Source organism: Sclerotinia sclerotiorum, genomic scaffold (assembly GCF_000146945.2).
Source record: "Sclerotinia sclerotiorum 1980 UF-70 scaffold_22 genomic scaffold, whole genome shotgun sequence".
Lineage (NCBI taxonomy): Eukaryota > Fungi > Ascomycota > Leotiomycetes > Helotiales > Sclerotiniaceae > Sclerotinia > Sclerotinia sclerotiorum.
In genome coordinates this window covers 90,830-112,231 of record NW_001820814.1, presented here as the reverse complement: position 1 = coordinate 112,231, position 21,402 = coordinate 90,830, and the positions used below count along the sequence as shown (strand labels likewise).

Genomic DNA, 21,402 nt, shown 5'->3' with positions numbered 1-21,402 from the left:
TCGAGCGAGGCTCTCACATCTTCCTTACAACCCGAAATCACACCTTCTCCATCAGATTTACCAACTTCTGAATCACGGCTTCAACTTTTGTCTGAGAACCTCTAATCCAGGGCATTCCAACCAAATGCATTATATCTTCAATAGAACCAGAAAATACTCCTCCCTTTGAGCCTTCCTCTCAAACTATTTCTGCAAGATCCCTTACGCATTCCGTAGAGTCGGAGATCACTCCCTCTCCTTCTGATTCGCTAGCTTCTGAAACTATCACTCCGACTTCAGCGGAAACTTTTGATCCTTCCGAGACGACGGACCCTTCTGAAGCGACGGCTCCACAAGAAATATCCCAATCAGGCACAAGGGAAAGCAATCTCACAGATACTGCATTTGCTCCTCCCAACTCATCTCCTTCAGCAGCTTCATCTACATCATCCCAAGTCTGTCTAATCACTACAGGAGAAAACTGCTCTACATGATACCAATACACCAGTTCCGGTGACCCTCTCTTCCTCCCCAAATATATCGATGTTCAATCTCGCAGCTTACAGCCATCGATTGCTGGTCAAATATCCACCACTAATCTACACTCAAAGCTACACAAATGAGCCACGGAATCGTTTACCTCGTTCGACTCAACCAATGCTTGTATTTTTAGCTCGGTAGATATTCCTTCCATCATAGGTATGCATACGTCCTGCAAATCCCGTATACAAGTCTAAAAATGGATGAAACTAACATGGGAGATAAAGATGCATCAAATCTAGTCAATGAAGCAGGCGCTCAAACAGAATACTGGTATCCTTTGCAAGATACCACCGTGAATGAACGACCTGCCCTGTGCTTGGTCTTACAAAGTTACTGATGGAGCGCTTGCTTGTCAATCTATAAGTTCAAATGCGCTTGGATATACAAAGTCTGGTCCGGGGATTAACTGGAAAGCAAACGCCCCTAGTAAGTGTTACTCTTGGAATATGTTGTTTTTTTTACTAGCCGGCTACTAGCTGTTGACGTAGATCATGTGTGTAAGTGTAGAGTTCTTACTTTTGAAGCAAGATAAGAGTGTCAAGCCAATGATAATAATAGATGAATCATCAATCTTGCAAGATTTCTTCGCAAGTAGGGTTTATAGCAATAATTGTGCAGCTTTCAAAGCTATTTTCGATCAACGACAATACTTACAATGGAGAAAAATCCAAGTTGCAGACTATTTGGGAGTAAGTTTATATTCCTCATACATCCATAGCGGTTCTAACACAAACTCTAGTCAACTTTCTAGCGATACAATACCGACTATGCTAGAATGGACCAAAAAGGTATTTAAGCCAGGGAAAGATATCAAAATGTGTAAACTAATAGACTAAAAGATAAGCACCGTCAAAGCACAAGCTTTCAAAGGCCTATTGAAACAAAGTTATTCAAGCGACGATGGGAAATTAGCTTACATCTCCGAATTCGCCGTCGCAATGGCCGTAACCAATGACGATGCTATCGCGTCTCTTTTCTAAAGCACAAATCCCCGGATCTATCAAGCGCTACTTGGTGTTGATGCAGTTACTGGGGCTAACAATAGTACTACGCCGAGCCTTATGAAGCCAGATGTGAGTACTACCTCATATCTGATTTGCGTGCCATGTCGTACACTTCATCTTTGGTGTCATATAGCACAATCCTACCTAAATCAGATTTCCCACTCAAGGCTCTCCCACGATTCTGCCTTCAGAATAAAAGCTAACCCTGGTTCTTTCTCTCCAATGGGTATCCACCTACCGGATCTACCTCACCAATCTCCTAACCAGACGCTCCTCAGCCATCCTTTCCAAGTCTCCAGCTACCTCGACAATCATCTTGGACCTGTCGCAAGGTGCGATAATGTTACACTTTCAGATGGAACCGCTTCAACAACTGAAAACGCCATTGAAAATGGAGTGAATGCATTCTTGAACGTTTATCCTTTAACTAGTGCTTTTACCTTTAATCAGGACAAATTGCTGGGCTTTCCTGCGGTAGAAGTGAACCTTGGAGAATGACAGAAAAGAGGGGGTTTCTAAGATCGGATATTTCTTGATATAGGCTATGGTATGGGTTGATTGTTTTTGGCGATGGCCCATTATTTCGACTATATGTGTTAGTTATTTCTTGGTCGTTTTTTGTAATATATTTATCTTTTCATGTTTAATACATATGTGTGTGTCTTCAGATCTAGAATCGAAAATATTCGTACTTCAGCATCAGAGCTAAGCCTGATAATGCACGGACCATACAAGGCTGATCAAATCCCCTCTACCAAGCTGCCACACAATATCCCACCCCTCATTGATTCGACTTCATAACCTCTTTCATCACATCGCACTGCAGCAACTCCTTCTCCAAACCCCAAAATGAGTACTCCTCAAACCATAACTCCTGCCAAAACCTTCAAATTTCCCCGCGAACACTCATTCCCTCCTTTCTTCACCCTCCAACCCACCTCCGCGACACTACACGCGCAACTTCGCAAATGGAGCGATTTGATCCTCTCTTATTTCGCCTTTTACCGGCTATTTCGTCTCACAATTTCTACATTATTATCTTCTGAGTTATTTAAAAATGAGAGGATCAATAGGAGGTTGGATGAGGAGGCATTGAGAGAGGTGTTGGAGTTTATGAGGAAGGAGGGGAGGGTGGAGTGGATTGGGGGGAGTGGGAGTGGGAGTGGGAAAGTGGGAGGAGATGTTTGTTGGGTTTGGTGGAGGAAGGTAGATGAGTGGGCAAGGATTATTGAGGAGTGGGTTGATGAGACAGGCCAGAGAGGGAGCGTCTTGACACTTTATGAGTTGGTTGAGGGGGAGGGCGGCAGGGGTGCAGGTATGTTATTTGTTTCTTTTTTTACTTTCTTGTTTTGGGTTTATATAAAGGGTCTTGCTGATTATTGGATTGATAACAGAGTTCCACGGCCTGGATGCGGAAATTTTACAAAAAGCTTTGGCAATATTGGTGAAGAAGGGCAAGGCACAAGTTTTTGGACAGGAGGATCAACAGGGAGTGAAATTCTTTTGAAGTGCGTAACATCTTCTAGATAGACTCGGGACACATTGGCGCTGGGATTGAAATATATCATGCACTGGGAGGAGTTTTTAGGCGTCAAGGGTGTATAAGATATCCAAAGCCATAGGGGCTTGCATACAAGGAGGGACTGGTGGACTCCTTTATCAAAGCTTCGTTCCCCTTCTAGAACCTCATTAAGCTTCCTACTACCGAATTTCAGCCGCATCGATATCATTGTCCAATACTTCAGCAAATTCAACCCGAAGATCCTTTCCATGCCTGGCATTGAAAGGATCCTCGGATTCGGGAAACATCCAGAAAGACAGCAAAAACCTTATATTACAAGTTCAAACATTGTACACACGCCTAACAGTGCGCAATCTCATAGTAAAGTAGGCAGAATCAAAACGACCCTTTCGGAAGCAACACCGAGCCACGAGCAAGACGCGAACCAAACTTTAGTAAGAAGATGGAAAGGAAATTTGAAAGCAATCGCTAGGAATAGCTTCCAGGTCTAGGCCTGGTGAAGTAAGAAACGGTACGCGGTGTCGTTCTTTTCCCGCTGTCTCCGGGGGACGTACCGAGATTAGATGGAGAATAGAAATTGACCCTCAGCTCACGTTACCTTGTCCTCTAATGTCAATGCTAGATTATTTTGAGCTTAGACTCATGGAATTATCATCGTCCATCCCTTTTCCTCAGCCAAAGATTGATATTTGATCTGCGTGGTGCTGGAGCTTCTAACTCGAAATGAAAATTGGAATATTGGATGGAGTGAGTGGAACAAGTCATGATATTGATATACACTCTCTGTATGCACAGAGGAAGAAATAGGCACGAAACTTTAGCATGAAAATTCGGACAGTTCTGAATCTTAAGCCAGCGGGCCCCTGGTGAGATTAGAATTTAGGAAGCACGTTATCTTATCCGTAATTTGATGTTGAGTAATAAACCTCCTGTTTGTATATTTGGAAGGGGGAGAGAGCTTATGGAGGTTACGTAGTCATGGAGCCACAAAGGTATGATTTATGAATTCTCGGGATCTTTTGATTTCATTTTCCGACTCGTCCATACTCTGTAGATGAATATACGTCTTCAGAAACAGGACACTTTGTAAGCGAAAAAACAAGGCCAAAATACCTATCTTCAATAATGTTCCTTTCCAATACAAGCGACAAGGTGGAGGAGGGAGGGAGGGTAAAATAATCAATCTTAAGCGTTTTATTACTGGTTTATTGAATCAGTTGGAAATATACCTACCGACAACAAGTAGGTAGATAGGTAACCAAAGTAACCAAGGTAATAAATATATCAAAATAGATCAAAGCAGACTCAGAATATATTGGGTTTTTAAAAGATCGATCGAGAGAGCTCGGAGTAGTAATATTAATATAATAATAAGTCGGAAATCAGGGAAAGGGAATTGACTGACTGGCAAACTGACAAACACGGCCGAATTTTTTTCGAAATCAAGGAATTCTCGGAGAAAGATAAAATGTACGGAGAAAGATGAAGCGGTAAAAGATACTGTACTCCGTGGATGAAAGGGAAGATGGAGATGGTAAATCTTGTAAATAATAAAAGTTGGTTGTCAGCAAGCCGAAAAGCCAAAACGTTGGATTTTAGAGCCTGTTCCTGGATTCGACCAATGGGATGCGGAGGGTACCTGGATTTTGTGATTTTGTGATTTTGTTCCGCTTTTTATTTATTTTGGTTAGGTTAGGTTAGGTGGGTGAGTAGGAAGGTAGGTAGGTAGGTAGGTAGGTAGGGAAGGAGGGTGGGATTTATCGTGATGTGATTTGTGATTTGTGATTTGATTGGTGATGAGTTTGTTGATTTGATAGACAGGTAGGTAGTTAAGTCAGATTGTACCTTTCTTTTCTTCTATTTCTATTTTCCGTTATTTTTCTATTTGCTTGATAATGATCTGTAATTAAGTATCTACGAATACCTACCTACCTAAAAGAAACTTCCATCGGAACGGTGTTTTCCTTTTGTACGTCCCTTATAACTCAGGAGTAATAAATAAATAAGTAAATAAGTAGGTAAGGAGCTCGGCCTTGAAATCACATCACATCACATCGCATTGTATCGCATCGCATTGCAAATTGAGCGTCATCATCAATTATGGTAATTATGCTTAGTGCTTGCAAGTTGTCATCATGCATTTACTTGTCTTTTTAATTCTTGATTTCTTGATGTATTTTTTATTTTTACTTTCACCGCTAGGTTATCATATACTTTTTTTACGTTCTGACTTGCATACGTCGTAGATACCTAATTCTATGATGGTTTTAAACTTAATCCTTTGGGATTGTTCTGTAACAACTTTAACAGTGGATGTTGACTGGTTATTCTGGATTTTGGAGTCGAGTCTCTTTTGTCTGTGAGGGATAGTTTGTATAGGGTCAACCTGTGGATGTATGTATGTGTGTGTGTATATGTGTATATATAAATAGAGATAGGAGATTTTAATGAGGATTGAATTGATTGAATTGAACTGAATTGAATTGAACTGAATTGAATTGAACTGAATTGAATTGAACTGAATTGAATTGAACTGAATTGAATTGAACTGAATTGAATTGAACTGAATTGAATTGAACTGAATTGAATTGAATTGAATTGAATTATAAGACTTACAATCTTATACTTCAACTACCTATTTCACCTCCCTAATCATCGAATCCACAAAGTATAGCATTTATAGCATTATCCTGTCACATCATTCACACACACATTCACACATACTCCTCCATCTACAAGCATCTTCAAAATCAGAGTCAGGGGTGGATGAAGATATCTTTTCTCTCCCAAATCCCCAGTTTGTTTTAATCTTCTTCTCATTCTTCTACGCCCCACCGATTGCTAAATGAAGCAATTGACTTGATCCACAGAATCGTTGCAACCATCTTAAAAATTCCCAAGAGACAAGAGATCGACTCAATCCATTGAGGCCGCGACCATCTTCTACCTTGTCAATTGCGAAAGTGGGAAACAATACTTAGAGCCTTCTTATCATTGTGTTGTTGTAACTTGTAAATTATTTCTCTGCAGTTGCTTTGTGGGATTCTTGCCTGTAATTATTATTTTTTCAACCTTTTCAACTTTTAACTTTGAGACTTTACTTTACTTTACTTTACTTTACTTTGCGCTTTACTTTACAAACTTCCAACCATCCACATCCTATTCCTCAAAGCATTCCATCAAACCCAGACTTTTCCACTGAAGTCCTTTGCTTGCTTTCTCTCCCTCTTTCCTTATCTGAACGAATTCATTACGACCCAAAACATATCATCACATCACATCACCAAAGAGCGAAAACAGAATATCATCCAACTGAGAGTAACTCGACAGACAGCTTCTACAGCAGCAACAAGCATACAATCAATCAATCCATCCGCAAATAATATCAATCTTTTTATTTTCACAGCCACAAATTACATTCATTACAATCCTTATTCCATACCATAAAATAAAATTCTTATTATTTTCTGGCTTTACTCTCTTTCAATCAATCAATCAGTCAATCAAGTTTCAAAAGATTTCTTCAAATCAATTCCCCTCATTCCAGAATTAGTTCGACTTCGACAGATTATTTCCATTCCTTCTCAAGTTCCTTCGAAACCCAGCCTCAGACCCGATAATTCCTTATACATAACATAATCAAGGGGGGCAGGTATCATCCTATCTTTTTGAAACGACCCATCACCAAACCTCCGCATTATCCCAACTTTCCATTCAATACCGCCAAAATAGCTACCTTACAAGAAAACCGTTTTCCTCACATTTCATCTTTTGAAGATGCGATGATCTATTCAAATGATGCGGATTATCCAACATCAATGCCTGGTTCACCCCCCGAGCTAACGGGGTCCAAATCCTCAAAATCCTCTTCATTTCATTCCTCATATCAATCAGACAATGATGAGATTCTTTCCGACGTCAATCATTTTGAAGAAATTGGACTCGATGATGAATCAAGACTTGACTCGGAGATTGGGGACTTCGCTGTCAAAATGTCGTCGAACCCATATTCTTCCTCATTTACCACCGATCTGCGCAGTCAAGCCAAACAACAACGACAACAACGAGTTCCCATGTCCGCCACACAAGGAAATACTAGAATTCCAAGAGATTTGACATCAAATACAAAAGGTCGTTCAGGGTTTCCAACATTGAGATCACAGATAAGAAATGCGGCATCGGATGGCTTGGCGATTGTCCCTGTGCCCACTTCATCGGCAAGGACCAGAAGGGGAATGAGTAATCCCAATGCACCCGCATTACCGACTACGACACTTACACGACAGCGAAGTTTAAGTCCAAATATTAGTGCGAGCCCGAGGAGTAGTATATCCGGAGGTTCCGCAAAAGGGAGGAGGGGCAGTTGGGTCTCGAATCGAGAACGAAAAACTACACTGGAGTTGGAAAGGGAATGTGATGAGGACGATGGAGATGATGTACCGGACGAATGTCTTTTGGAAAATGTGCCGATATCACCACGACCTCCTCTAGAACGAAGGAGTGCTGCACCATCAGCATCGACGAGCCCCGAGAGGCCTGTGAAGGAAAAATCGAAACCACTTGGAAATGGAACTTCTGCTAAACCGGCAGAACAGGGAGAACTTAGATCACCTAGAGCTATCATGAAGCAAGGGGCAACTACGGGACAATTTCCAACTAATCTTTATAATTCTAATAAACCTCGGGCAAAGAGTTGGAATGAAGCTTTGTCAGATTTGAGCGAAGAAGCGAAGGCTTTGACAGAGGCTTTGGAGGCACATGCAGAGGATGAGGAGAGGAAGGAATCCTTTTCTCATAACTACGTACGTTCTAAGCCAATTCGAGTGAAGTCATCATTCGCCGAATTACCTCCACTACGAAGAACCGAACTTATGATCGATCCGTTACCTATATCGAAGGAAAAGGAGGCTGTTCTTTCGAGGACTAGGCCATCATGGCTTCCTCCGAAGGATCCGGCGGAGGAAAGACGACATCTTAAAGAGTATCAAAAGATGATGGCATTGGCAGAGAAAGTGGAACGCAAGAAAGAATCCGAAAAACATAGTAAATCAGCTTGTAGAGATGATACAGCAAGTTCACTGTTAAGGATTTGGGAAGAACATGTTCTGCCCAATTGGGATGATGTGATAAGACAACGAAGAACGAGGGAGCTTTGGTGGAGAGGTATAGCACCAAGAAGTCGTGGGGCTGTATGGACAAAAGCGATTGGAAATCCATTGGGTTTATCGGAACCATCATATACAGCTGCTCTTCGAAGAGCTCAAGCATTGGAAGCGACAATCAAAAATGGTTCCCAATTGAGTGCAGAGGAAGAGAAGAAGAAAGGTTGGTTGGAACGAATTGAAAAGGATGTCAAAGAAACATATCCTGAATTACGTATATTTCAACCTGAGGGACCTTTACATGTGGCTTTGACAGATGTTCTCAAAGCTTATGCCATGTATCGAAGTGATGTGGGCTACGTACATGGAACAAATGTGAGTAAAGATTTTTTTTCTTCGTCATTCATCGAAAAAAAGGAAACTAATTTTATCATAGACAATCGCAGCTATTCTTCTTCTCAACCTTCCTGATGCTGCTTCATCCTTCGAAGCCTTGTCAAATATTCTCAATCGACCACTTCCCTTATCCTTTCATACTAACGACTCTGGCGCTATTTCTCGTGTTTACAGCCTTTTTCTCACTACACTCGCTCTAAAATTTCCTCGTCTTCATTCTCATCTCACGGCGGAAGATTTAAATCTAAATCCAGATGTCTATCTCCGTGATATCTTCGCTTCCTTATTCACAAGTTCAATATCTCTCGATAATGCAAGTAGATTGTGGGACGTAGTTGTCTTTGAAGGTGATTCAATATTGGTTAGGGCGGCGGTGGCACTTTTTGGATCCTTGGAAAATAAACTTCATGGTGTTACTAGTGATGAGGAAGTTTTGGCTGTACTTAATTCGGAAGGGTTAAAATTGGGTGAGGAGGATTGGATTGCGGCTGTTAGGAGTGCGGGAAAATCTCGTGATTAGGATGGATAGGGTTTGATGGGTTATGAGGGTTAAAGTGTATGAAGAGAGGAAGGAGCGGAGGGAATGGAAAAGGTGCATGGAATGCACCTCGACCTTACAATCGTGTAGTATAGTGTAGTTTATCAGTTGCAGTGAAGATTAAGATTTTTATCTTTTTCTGTTGACTAGATACAAATCCAAAATCCAATTATGAGAAGAAAAGAAAAGAAGAGAAATTTAAATGATTGCATAAGTGAGGGATGATAAAGTGATTATAATTATAATGTTACGCCGGGTAACAGGAAACTCTCACGTGCAATCAATATCACGTGACTGGCTCAGTAAGGATCAGTGAGCTCAGTACTGAGACGCATTGATCCTACTGAGTAGCCATCGGCACGAAGGTCTATATAATCTAGATGGATTTCCTTTGTATAGAGCTTCGTGCTCAAGATCAATCATTTAGTATACTCTACTATTAGTTACGAATTGCATATCATCATTGTCATTACTTTAAAGTCCCTGCTTGACGCTTAGTTATAAACCACCTCGAGAGCCTAGAGCACGTCCACGTGATCTAGACGGCAAACCTCGTAACAAGAGTAGAATTTATAAGAGGGAGAGAGTAGAATCTATAAAAGTAAAATAGATTCTATAATAAAAGAGAAGAATCTATAGGGGGCAGGGGGTAGAATTTATAGTGAAAGAGTATAATCTACACCGGGAAGACTAGAATTATAATATCTAGATTGAAGAGAGTAGATTCTATAGTATAGATTCTAGTCATTTATTAGACTAGATTCAGACTAAGTGGTGTGAGAGTGATTTATTTCACTTTTAATGACATGAAAGTAATTTACTGTTATATATAATAACTTTTCACTCAATTTTCTTTTCTAAATACAACTAACTAACTAATTAATAATTCCAAAATTCCTCCCTCATTACCTATATAAATGAATGAATGAATATTCAAGTCACTCATACTTTTCTCAATTTGTACTTAATCATCGTTAATGTTCGTGTCTTTTTCCGTCATTCATTTGTTTATCCATCCATGCATTCGACCATACATGCATTCGACCATACATACATCCATACATCCATCCATCCATCCATTCAACCATACAGGCATACATCCATCCATTCATCTGACTTTCTGTCTCCCTTTTCCTTTTCATCTCCTCTCATATCATATCATTGCTTAAAACATAAGAAAAATAAAAAGCAAATAAAACACCACATCAATGCCCCACACCCAAAGGAGATTGCTCTCAGAGTTTTCATAGAAAGAGAAAATGGGGGGGGATAAATATCTCGCCCAATATATCTAGAAGTAACAACGACCAAAGGAAACCCCATTCATAAAAAAGAAAGAAAGAAAGAAAGAAAGAACAAGCACTCAGTCAGTCCAAGTCCATTTTTTCAAAAAAAGAAAGAAAACTAAATCTCAGAAAATAAAACCCGCCAAAAACTCCCTTCCCCTCCCCTTCCCCATTCATAAAGGTATTCGTCGTAAACTATAACTATAAGAACAAAAAGTGTGGTATCAAACCCAAATCCCCAATCATTCAATCATCATCCATCAAGCATCAAGCATCATAAAGCATAAATAAATACAAAAAGAACATACAAACCTAAATCATATTCCCATTAACATTAACCTCATAGCCCTCACTCTTCTGTTTCAAGGCCTTCGCCAACATCAATTCCCTCATCCAATCAATCCTCTCATCGCGACTCCTCACCGCAAAATAATGCGTTTTATTATTTGCGTTCCCATTTCCCCCCATACCCCCAGGCATCAAACTATCTCTCTTCTTCATTCTTACCCCCTTTTCTATCGCCTGGGGTATCAACTGAAAGGAAAAAACATCTACTTTTTTATCTCGGTCGCCTCCGCGACCCATGGCAATATTAACTCGTTTAAAAGCTGCGTTGAGTTTGGATGATGACGCGAGCGATGAACAGGCAATGGCATAATCGTCAACGTCAATGCATTCGAGAACGTCCATGGCACTGGCGTCTTTGTGCATGGCGAGCGTGGTGCCTCGAAGTGTGAAGTGGTGTTCGTGCCATTCGTGGCGCAGCATTTTTGTGCGTCGCTTTTTCATCCAGCCAGCGTAAGAGGGGGCATCTTTCTCTGGGGAGGAGGAGCTAGAGGAGGAAGCTGAGGAGGGGTGGGCTGGTAATGGTGCGGATGTAGTGGCTTGGGCGGGGTTGTAATTAGGTGCGCCAAATTGAGCCCAGGGGTCTGTGGTGGAGTAGGCCCGGATGGAGTTTGCTAGACCTAATGGACGTGTAGGATCTCTACCGGTGGTTGTGGTTTCGGGGAAGGTGCGGGCCGGTTCATTGGGAAGAATTTGAACTTGGGCCGGCTGGGAGGATTGAGTTGTTTCGGTGGCTCGATATTCATCGACACGAGGAAGTAGGGAGGGACGACGATTAGAAATACGTGAAAGACTGCGCTGGAGAGAGTTGTTCATCGAGAGATTGGTGGATGTGTTGGTAGTCGGGCGGTAGGTCATGTTAGGTGGAACGGATTGAGAAGCTTCTCTAGCGACGGGACTCATGGGTACAGCAGTAACAGGGACGTCCATTTCAGAAAATGGGGTACCAAATCGATAAACGGAGGGCGAGCGGGTTTCGTTACGGAGTTCTGGAGAAAGAGCCTCTGCTCGTTCCATTTGGTAAGGTGAGAATGGAACCGCGCTGTTTGGGATGGCGGTTGCACTGCAAGGGCCATATCCAGTGGCACTCTGAGATCTGATGGGTTGTTCAGGACGAGGTGGAGGAATAGAAAGTTTAGGCAAGCCCCGAAGACCAGCGATAGGTCCCTTTAGTGGTGGGAACATCTCATATGGAGGAGTTGATGGCTCTTCGGATGATTGATTGGGCGCGAGATGTTGGAATTTAATGAATTGCTTCACATTATCTTGGGGATCACGTAATGCGACATTTCGAAGACTCTCCTCTTCTAGATAACGAAGAGCGGGAGTTGAGCCTGGACCTAGAACATCTGAGGATGCAACCACTGAAGGTACCGCGTCGGAGATTGGACGTGCTGTAAGAGCATTACCTGGATCTCCAGCAATAAGTAGCGAACCACCTTCTGTTTCAATCTTTAGTATAGACTCAAAAATTCCGTCACAAGTTGTAAACATACCTTCAGGACTGACTGGGTGATCTTTGTTAAAAGCAGCAATCAATCGTTGTTGTTTCCTCCATTTTCCACAATTTTCTCCCTTTGAGCACTTATGTGGTTTTGGCATAAGTTGCTCTATGCCCACAATAGAAATAGATTCGAAAGGCAACACCGTCTCGTGTTTACGAGCTTTTCTCGACCCCTTGCGTCTTCGAGATCGGTTTCGCTCTTGACTCGCTGAGCGATTTTCCTCTCTACCTCTATCCGATCTGTCTTTCCTCATTCGAAATTCCGTGGCTGGTGAAGTTTCTTCGATAGGGGTAACTGGCTTGGGTGTACTTGGGGCGCTTCCTCGCAGGATGTGGATTTCATTCCAAACTTTTGTGCGTTGTCCAAATGATGAGATGCCTAATTCTCGGAGATCTTCAAATTTGAGAGTGGTCAGGATGGCACCGGAAATATCATTTTCTTCGAATTTTTCAACAATTGACCATTCGAATCCTGCATCGTGCATCCATCTTGCGACTTGACGTGGTGTCCATTGAACGATGTTGTTCAGATCGAGATCCGCAATATTTTCGGTCAATACAGATGATCTCTGGCGTCTCGAAGCACTGTCTGGTGAGACTGGAGTGAGAGGATTAGCTGGATAAAGCGGTGTAAGTGTTGATGGTTGTGGAGTTATTGGCGACATTTCCAAAACATATTGGCTCGGGATATCTATTGATGAGGAAACAGAGCTGCGGAACAAATGAGGTCCCCGAGGTCCCTCAACCGGTTTCTTCGGGTTCAAGTCGAAATTGAAAGATTGGAATTCGTTCGTGGCCGATGTGGGTGTGAATACTTCTTCATAGGAGGATAATGTAGTTTCACTCGCTCGACCTCCCTGGATAGTGATATGTTAGTACGGGAGATAAGATGAATAAAATATTGTACATACTGATCTATAGCTCAGGCTGGTGTAGTCCAAATCTTCCTCAAAATCTGATCCATATTGTGCCTCTTCCACATATTGTTGAGCATTTTGGGTCTCTTCAAACTCCTCACCGTCACTTACGTCGTCCTCGAAATCTGTATCGAATATGGTTGCAGATGATAAAGGTCGTTCAGAATGATATTGTGTTTCCTTGAACCCAAGAAAAGTATCTCTAGGTTGACTAGTGTAACCATTTTGGAACATCTCTACCCGAGTGTCGATGGCTGTCAGATGAGATCTCATGGCCTACATCCAATCGTAACATTAGTAAGATACTCCAATGCACATGAAAATATCACCGCAAAAGCTTCATCCACTTACCATGATGCCTAGTATAAAGGCAGAGTATCAATTGATAACTCAAGCAGGACAAGAAACCTTGCAAGACTGCTTGCTTTCCCGTTGCCGGGGATTATATTCTATAGGCCGAAACAGTTCTTGATGAAATAATATGCACCAAGATAACGATAAAGGAAGACTGAAGCAAAAACAAAATTCAATCTGACAAGAATGAATTGTAAAATGTCAAAAGGATCAGAAGGAAAAATCGTGGCAAAGTTAATGGCACCTATGGCAGTATATGTATCGCCATTTTGAAACGAAACGTATATCATGGGCCTCAAATATATCAGAGCACACCAATGGGCAGCATAACGTCCCGGCTTTTTTCTATATTGTGAACTGTGCTCAGCACTCCTGCATGAAGATTGTGACTATTCTTGAATATGCCACACAATGCCACAATGCCTCGTTTGTTGGCCCTGGAGCCATTGAAACGATCGGGTTGCGAGCCTTGCACCCTACATCGCAGGAAGCTTAGACCCAATGAGGACATTCTACCGGGGTAAAGATGCGAAATGCTCACATTTCCCACAGAAAGATAAAAATGTGAAATTTAGAAGATGTTCCAATAATATTCAAGCTTGGTCAGATGGATCCTGCAGAATCTTTTTGTGATTGGTTGTGAAGGGTCAATAGTTCTGCATGTAGGCGCCGAGTCACCTCTTTTTTCCTTTGTCTACCCCAGTTACCAAATATAATTCGTCAATTGAGCCGTTTTATTTGTCCATTGAAGGATAATGTGCTCATGATTAATCATGATTCGACCGAGGATGATGCCCAGAGAAAATCTGTAAATCCAGACCCCCCTATATCTTTTCATATCATCCTGCCATTCTCATCGGGCTTTCGGGCATCGGTTTATGTTATCTACTTCCGAAACTATAAAGAAATTACTTTAATCGATAAGGCCAATAAGCAATTGAGAGTGCGTTTTTCACTATAAGGAATTTACTTGGATTGATAAGGCCGATTGTGCAATTGAAAGTTCATTGAACACTAGAACTAGATTGAAGTGGAAAATTTAGATTCTCTAGGGTCTCGTTTAGACTTTTACGGTGCGGTCCGTTGATGAAGGGGTACAGTATCGCTTGAATTGAAGTTCATTGAGTTTCAAGGTTGAAGCTTGTTAAGATGCTTCAAGTATTGTAAAAAATTGGAACCACCGGGTCTAGATATTACGGAGTAACAAGCATGAACACTCACATCGAACGGGACTGCAAGAAATCTGTACAGACGATTATCGACATATTGGATAGTGTTGGTTGTACGTGATAAGGAATATGGATTATCGGCATCGCCATCCTATTAGTCGTATACCAAGAACATCAACGTTGAAAATGGGGGAGGCTGGCTGCTGCTGGTCGCGAACTGTGAAAATTGGAGGAAAATAATCCTTCTTTCCTTCCTCTGTCTTCATCTCTCTCCACAGTTCCCGAACTCCCATCTAACAATGGAAATGCACTGCGGATCTTTCTAATCCTACTAGGTATCTATCTGCTTACGGTGGTGGAGAATTCTACCAGTACCTACATCTCCGAGTACCAACATGTATGATACCGACATACAAGCTAAATCGAACCATCCGTGCAAGGAAGAGGAAACTTTCGAATGTAAGCCTTTTATTAAAGAGGATATTCCCATGTTCCGCTGCTGCCGGCCCTCTATTCCTGCAAGTATGTATGTAGTTCTATATGTTATGCAATATAGAAATTATCAGCATCGGTACATGAATATTACATGCAGGCAAGAGAGCAGAAAGGCAAAGCTGTGCTGTGCCGTTCCCGTACATTCCCGTCGCATGCGTTTATCCAAACCGTTCAAGGTCCGTGACTTGAGAAAAACAATCAATCCATCTTCCGAGACTTCCTCTTCCATGGATAAATTTGTTCCCGTCCCATGAGATTCGTTAATTTTGTACCATGCCCTTGTCCCGGGTATAGCTTCTTGATAAACAACCTCGGGGTTTGGTCAGGGAAATCTGCCGCAAAGCATTGCAGAGTTAAGTCACGTACATAGTCAGCTCGATTCGACTATCGCTGTCGCAAATCTGAAGGATTCAATTTGCCCCTCAGTCGATTTGTGTGATTGTTCAGCGTACTTGATACAAGCCCGATGTACCACGGTCCAAGTGATTGACATACATGATTGAGTCAGTAGCAAGTTGTCTCAGGCCTCACCGTCTTCTTGACCTGCGTAAATGATGTATTCTCATGCGATATGCTATCGGTAAGGTATAGGAAATGCATGGCATCGTAAGTACAAAAGGAAAGAACATATGTATGGAAGTGGATAAAATGTTGGACTTTCAAAGTACACATGATGTAGGTTACATTTGTGGAGTATTGATTTATTGATTCATCAGCAACAGGAAAAAACAAAATTCTCCGTCGACGAATCAATGTTGAAATAGGTACGTGTAATGTCAATAACCTAGCTAGAAAATCCCAAATGCAGCAATGGCTTCTCCAGGTCTTGATATTTTCGCATTTTTCCATAACCAATGGCTGGCGAGAAGACCACTCACACTGGCCTCACATGATTGTATCTTCATGCGGGTTTACATCAAATGAATGCTCAATGAGATAAGTCAGTTCAAGAAGGACCGAACGTTACATACGGAAGCTTTGGTGTTCAGTACAACATATAATACACTCCACCGCGTAATAATAAAAAATTATGAATATATGAAAAAGGATGAATTAGAATTATGGGAGAGAAGAATTAAATTTCGTCTCTGGCTGGCTGGACACGAATGGATGACATTCGGCAGATGCGCAATATTCGAAGTCGAATCGCACATCAGGGGACCAAGTTTGTCAGGATGCAAGTTCCTGTTTTGGAAAACATCATCATCGGAATGAGATATCTATCGAAGCTATTGATTGATCTGATACACGAGTGTGCTGTACATATCTAACTGGTACTCATACATCCGTCCGTGATGGAAAAACGTCGGATTGTGTAAGAGACTCCGCCTTCCGCCTCCCGTTGAAGATCGTGACCTTAAATCCAAAAAGTTTAATTTCATCTTGATAATTTGAATTTAGTTCTCTCCACAATTTTTGACATTTTTTAATTTGAAGGTGTGAAGTTGAACGAGCTCGTGCATATATAGCAGATCCACAAATAATAATCTTCACTATGTCGAATATGTCCTAAATGGTAACCTGGAATTGCGGAGCACTATTAGTGGAGTTGTCCGTGATGAAAACGGCCGTTACAAGTTGCCAGAAGGCCTGGATGTTGCATGAGCCACCTCCTCTCCCCCATTTTTGTCAAAAATGACGACGTCGACAGTAAACCGCGAGGAATTATTTCTGTCTCCGAAATTTAATTTAGCTCTCCTACAAGGCAGACACATGGAGACGATGAGGAGGATGATATATATCATATTAAAGATACGATATATGAAACTCTCGCACAGGAAATGGATCAATAAACTCATCTCAACCTAGTAAGACACGAGGAACGGAAGGCTCAGCATAACTATCGATATCAGACGATATCAAACGATACTGGGATCGTTGAGGGAATCTCCTTCCCCACTTGTACCAGTAATCTCAAGGCCTTAGAAAAGCTTCACAGCCAGCTTCAAAAAGTGAGAACATTGACCGTTATGAGGCGATACTGACGTCGGTGACGGGGTCTCTCTCCACTTTCGTTGTCAGTAATCTCAAAGCCCCTTTTCACAATCGAACGTCCAGTCTCAACAATCCTTTATTTGGTATCCCGCCTTGGATTCCTACACCATAGCTGAATTGACATGTATACGGAGTTGAGTTAGATGGAAGCGTGCAAATGTTCAGGATGAGCTGCATCCTCAACACATATCACGCATCCTAAACGTCTTGTCGATGAGGATTTCGGAGCCAAGGTGTGTATTTCAAATAAGTAACAATTGTGATGGAGATATCTTGGTCCATTGTCCTCATACAGGCCCAAGCTCCATACGTTATCAACAGAAACGAAATTGCGATCTTGTTGATTCACAGACGTGGGAGATCAAGATGTTATTTTAAGAATAAATGCTCTGAGGAATAGGGGGTGAAGGCTCTTGTTGGATCGAAACCCCTTTCTAGACGAGCTTTTTCATCTATTCTATATTGTCAAGGAGTTGTAGAAATGGGGAGAATCTGCGAGTGTAAAGGAATGTGCACAAAAACGTGTGAAGATGAACGTGCGTACCTTGAACAATTTGTAGAAATGAAGGTTTTTAAGTTGAATCCTATGAAGGCTTCAGTGGTTGGTGATGATTGTGGAGACGGTAATGCTTAGCAAAGCCACATGGCTCGCGGATAATTGTAAACATGTGTGGGGGTGAAGCGAGCCTCTTCTGCCTCGAAGGAGATATGTCGACCATAAGGCCATTTGAGAAAACTACTGTAGCACAAGCGAAAGCGAGGGACTATTGAAAATGTTGATTAATTAGGTCCAATTTCTGCAAGGCCAGCAGATGTGAATGTCCAAAAATAACACCCATTAGGAGCGGAATATGTTGCTAATTAAGGATAAATGTGATGAGATGTGGTAGACGGACAGGAAGAAGGCCAATTGACGATCAAATGATAGTGTTAGAAATGACAGCTAATTATTGACAATAAGCGCTTAATTTGTACCATTAATAGGATATTGATGTGGATGAGGAAGGAATGTATTGGATGTGATGAAATATTAGATTTGGCTCGGTTAAGGGGTCGGTTGACAAGGAGCTTGGGCCATTATGCGACATTTCATAGCTAGGATTTTTTACCAGGGGTCTTTTACTAGGTGCTCTTTTCCTTGGTTACACTCCGTACTGCCGGAAAAAAACGCATTTGAGTAAGGTTATGGCACAGATGCATCATTGATCTTTTTGACATACAGGGCGAGTACCCCTACCTACCGTTATTATCATTTCAAGGGTTCAAATTTTGAGGTTCCATCCGAGCAATCCTCCCATCTCGCATTTGCATATTTGCATGCCTCCCTTGTAATCTTGGCCACATCCACTCTAATCTATACATCCCGCTATTGTATGTTGTATGTATGCTCTCTCCACTAGCCAAGCTCGAGACGGAAAAAAACATCTTAAGTCAAAGAAAGAGGTTCACCGCCGTCGATCATGGATGATTGTAGAGAATTAGAGATGTAATTGCGCAAAGCAGACGTGTATGTAGAGTCAAGCAACTCATCGTTATTCATTGATCAATTGGACCCTATGGAATCTAATCGACAAAATTTCATGATGAAAGGTTAGTCTACGCTATGGGACTCAATAGCTTCTCATGCACAGATGAATATTGTTACTTTGCACAAGCAGCATATTGCGGGGTGGGAAGTAGGTACTTTATCCTAATCATCCATCCTAGTTTATCTCATATCAATTTGTCGAAATCCTTGACTTTATTTTTTTCTTCAACGCTGTCAGCCGTACCTGACCACTTCTCCCCGATTAGTCTTTTATCTAATCGAACCACATACGATAAAAATTGACAACCCCTTCATCAATAACTTCAGCTTCGCTTCCATTGAATCATGAGAACCCTAAAAATTCCGCAAAATATTTGATCATCTCGTACGGTTATTTTCCTTTAAAAAAGGGTGAACCACTAAATTAACTTGGTAGCACTGGCACAATATTTTAGACAATTTCCTTCATACTAGTAGATAGCAGCAATTGTCAACCGTTGGCTACGGGTAAAGCCGCTCTTTCCTCGCTAATGCAACTCGTCACACTCATTCAACGACATCTTCGAATCACATTCATCAAAGCACTTTCCCAATTCCCATCCAAGAAAATCATGCAAAAATTCAGATATTCTAAATGGTTACATTTTATCACCCTGTCGTGATCGATTTCCGCCCAATCTTACTTGACCGCTATTTGATGCAATACGATTTGTTACTTTGACATGATTTCTTTTCAGAACCGGAATCTATTGAATTGGGGTGTAATCTCCATCCGTCATTTGTCTCGTGATATCGAATATCCATTCACCGCTGAATGAAAGAAAATTTCACGAATCACAATGCCGTTGACCGTGGGTAGAAAGTCAATTTAGCAGGTTTCATTGGACAATGGCACTGAGCACGGGATTACGGCAGAAAGAGGAGAAGTACAGTAGATAGCGTTCATATCGGGATTCGGGAGGTCTTGTAATTTTTCCACAAGGTCTCACTTGTTGTATGTGGACTGGGGGTCAAATAAGGGAATATCACTGCGGATAAGCAGGCAAAGCAGGTATCGATTCAAAAAAAAAAAAAAAAAGCATTGCACCCGGCAATCTAATGCTCATCCACAAGCATGTGGGTGAATGTAACCCTTGAGAAAAAGGCACGCTGTAGGTACCGTTCAATGGTGAGATTAGGAAGTGTTGTGTACCACTTTTTTCGGAAGCGGGGGATGCATTACTTCTTTGTACTATGTAGGTACTATCGATATTATCTTTTTTAGGCTTTTGTCAAGCTGACAAATTAGAACAAATGGACGAATGAACAAATAAGACGATTGAAGCAATCTACTTTTGTGTACATGGATATTTATCGCGAAATGGCGAAATGCAGGTGTTCTGCAGAAAAGAAGCATTGACCATATCTCTCTTGAGATGTGTTCATCCGTTGTACAAAGTGTAGCTATCCATAGGTAATATTCGATATTCGAGGTCATCGAGTAAGAAAGCATTGAATGAGAAAAAGTGGGTGAGTCAAGAAAGCCTGACTTGCTAGGAGGGACAAAAAGAAACTAAATTTTATCTATATGTCTACCTATCACATACAGCACAGCCGGATCCTCTCTTGCCGATCATGGTCCTAGAACCTTAAAATCATCTGAGGGGTTTGTTCGGATAGTATCCATTATGATATCAGGAAAAGGATGAATTCATGGATCCTTACAATGGATGCCAGGTATGTTCTATGTGCTATTGTGCTATTGTGCGATATGCGATGTGTTATCGTTCCCATCGATCCATCGTGCCAGGTGAATGGTATTCGTAGTACAAACACACAAGCAGGCAAGCAAGCAAGCATACTGAAAGCAAGATAGGTGGGGGGCCGATTGGTGCAGCCTGCATGGGGAGGCGCCTCGCGAAAATAGCACAATCGCCCTCTTTTACCGCTGAGCTTCCCCACTGGGCCAGCCACACTTGTTCCTTAACCGACCCATAAAAGTTTAGTGTAATAGTTTTCACTAAACAGGGGAGAGAGAGAATACAAGGGGGCACGGAGAAGGATGGGATCAAAAAATGCAGCTATCTGGCTTGTCTATGGGTACGACATACTGTGGAACCAACCCCAATGCATGGATTAATCTCTTCTACACCAATCACAAATTCTGAAGTTATCCATAATAGTATGTTGGAAAATATTTCCTAATGTTCCTTTAGGCTCGTGAAGCTAGTCGTGCTCAACTGCATAACCCCCATGCGGACACCACTTTTTCGCTAGCCTTTCTTCATCCCCTGGTCTAATCTTAAGCCTAGCGTACAGCTGCACCCACCTTTTTCCGCCCACCTTTAACCCACCAATCCTTAATGGGAAATGTCCTATATTCGGACCTAGTCGATGTTCGTCCTCTCATAGGGCCAAATGGTAACCAACTGGTAGCCGCACGTGTGCATGTACGTTCGTGGGCGGGAATATGGGCTAGGTAGATGAATGCAGGAAAAATAGCATCACTCCATTCGGTATCCAGAAATAGATTTTCAATTCTTCCATGGCTGAAGATGATTATTGTACAATTTTTGACATCTTCATATATAGGGCGTCAACATGCAACCATTACCCTACTTCTCCATTGAGGCTCTCGAACATCGCAAAAGGTCAATTTTATAGTCCCTCCCTCTCCGCGTCGTCGTTAGATTGTTGTCTCTTCCTAATTCAACGTCCACCACCCACACACCCACTCATTTACTCG

General features: G+C 41.8%; 6 protein-coding genes across 6 annotated transcripts; 3 read left to right on the top strand and 3 right to left on the bottom strand.

Moving 5' to 3' along the window:
* Positions 1-178: 178 nt before the first annotated feature.
* Positions 179-549, bottom strand: SS1G_12705 (predicted protein; the record flags this gene model as incomplete). Its single annotated transcript, XM_001586080.1, has 2 exons — positions 179-502; positions 544-549. The coding sequence occupies 2 exons, from the start codon at positions 547-549 to the stop codon at positions 179-181; spliced, it is 330 nt and encodes a 109-aa protein (XP_001586130.1).
* Positions 550-1,013: 464 nt separating this feature from the next.
* Positions 1,014-1,318, top strand: SS1G_12704 (predicted protein; the record flags this gene model as incomplete). The annotated part of the gene is made up of 2 exons (XM_001586079.1): positions 1,014-1,211; positions 1,274-1,318. The coding sequence occupies 2 exons, from the start codon at positions 1,014-1,016 to the stop codon at positions 1,316-1,318; spliced, it is 243 nt and encodes an 80-aa protein (XP_001586129.1).
* Positions 1,319-2,375: 1,057 nt separating this feature from the next.
* On the top strand, positions 2,376-3,033 carry SS1G_12703 (hypothetical protein; the record flags this gene model as incomplete). The annotated part of the gene is made up of 2 exons (XM_001586078.1): positions 2,376-2,841; positions 2,921-3,033. 2 exons carry the CDS (start codon positions 2,376-2,378, stop codon positions 3,031-3,033), a joined length of 579 nt encoding a protein of 192 aa, XP_001586128.1.
* Positions 3,034-6,866: 3,833 nt separating this feature from the next.
* Positions 6,867-9,066, top strand: SS1G_12702 (hypothetical protein; the record flags this gene model as incomplete). The annotated part of the gene is made up of 2 exons (XM_001586077.1): positions 6,867-8,525; positions 8,587-9,066. The coding sequence occupies 2 exons, from the start codon at positions 6,867-6,869 to the stop codon at positions 9,064-9,066; spliced, it is 2,139 nt and encodes a 712-aa protein (XP_001586127.1).
* Positions 9,067-10,682: 1,616 nt separating this feature from the next.
* Positions 10,683-13,490, bottom strand: SS1G_12701 (hypothetical protein; the record flags this gene model as incomplete). The annotated part of the gene is made up of 4 exons (XM_001586076.1): positions 10,683-12,157; positions 12,212-13,076; positions 13,131-13,412; positions 13,488-13,490. The coding sequence occupies 4 exons, from the start codon at positions 13,488-13,490 to the stop codon at positions 10,683-10,685; spliced, it is 2,625 nt and encodes an 874-aa protein (XP_001586126.1).
* Positions 13,491-15,942: 2,452 nt separating this feature from the next.
* SS1G_12700 (predicted protein) lies at positions 15,943-16,059 on the bottom strand (the record flags this gene model as incomplete). The annotated part of the gene is made up of 1 exon (XM_001586075.1): positions 15,943-16,059. The coding sequence occupies one exon, from the start codon at positions 16,057-16,059 to the stop codon at positions 15,943-15,945; it is 117 nt and encodes a 38-aa protein (XP_001586125.1).
* Positions 16,060-21,402: the final 5,343 nt, after the last annotated feature.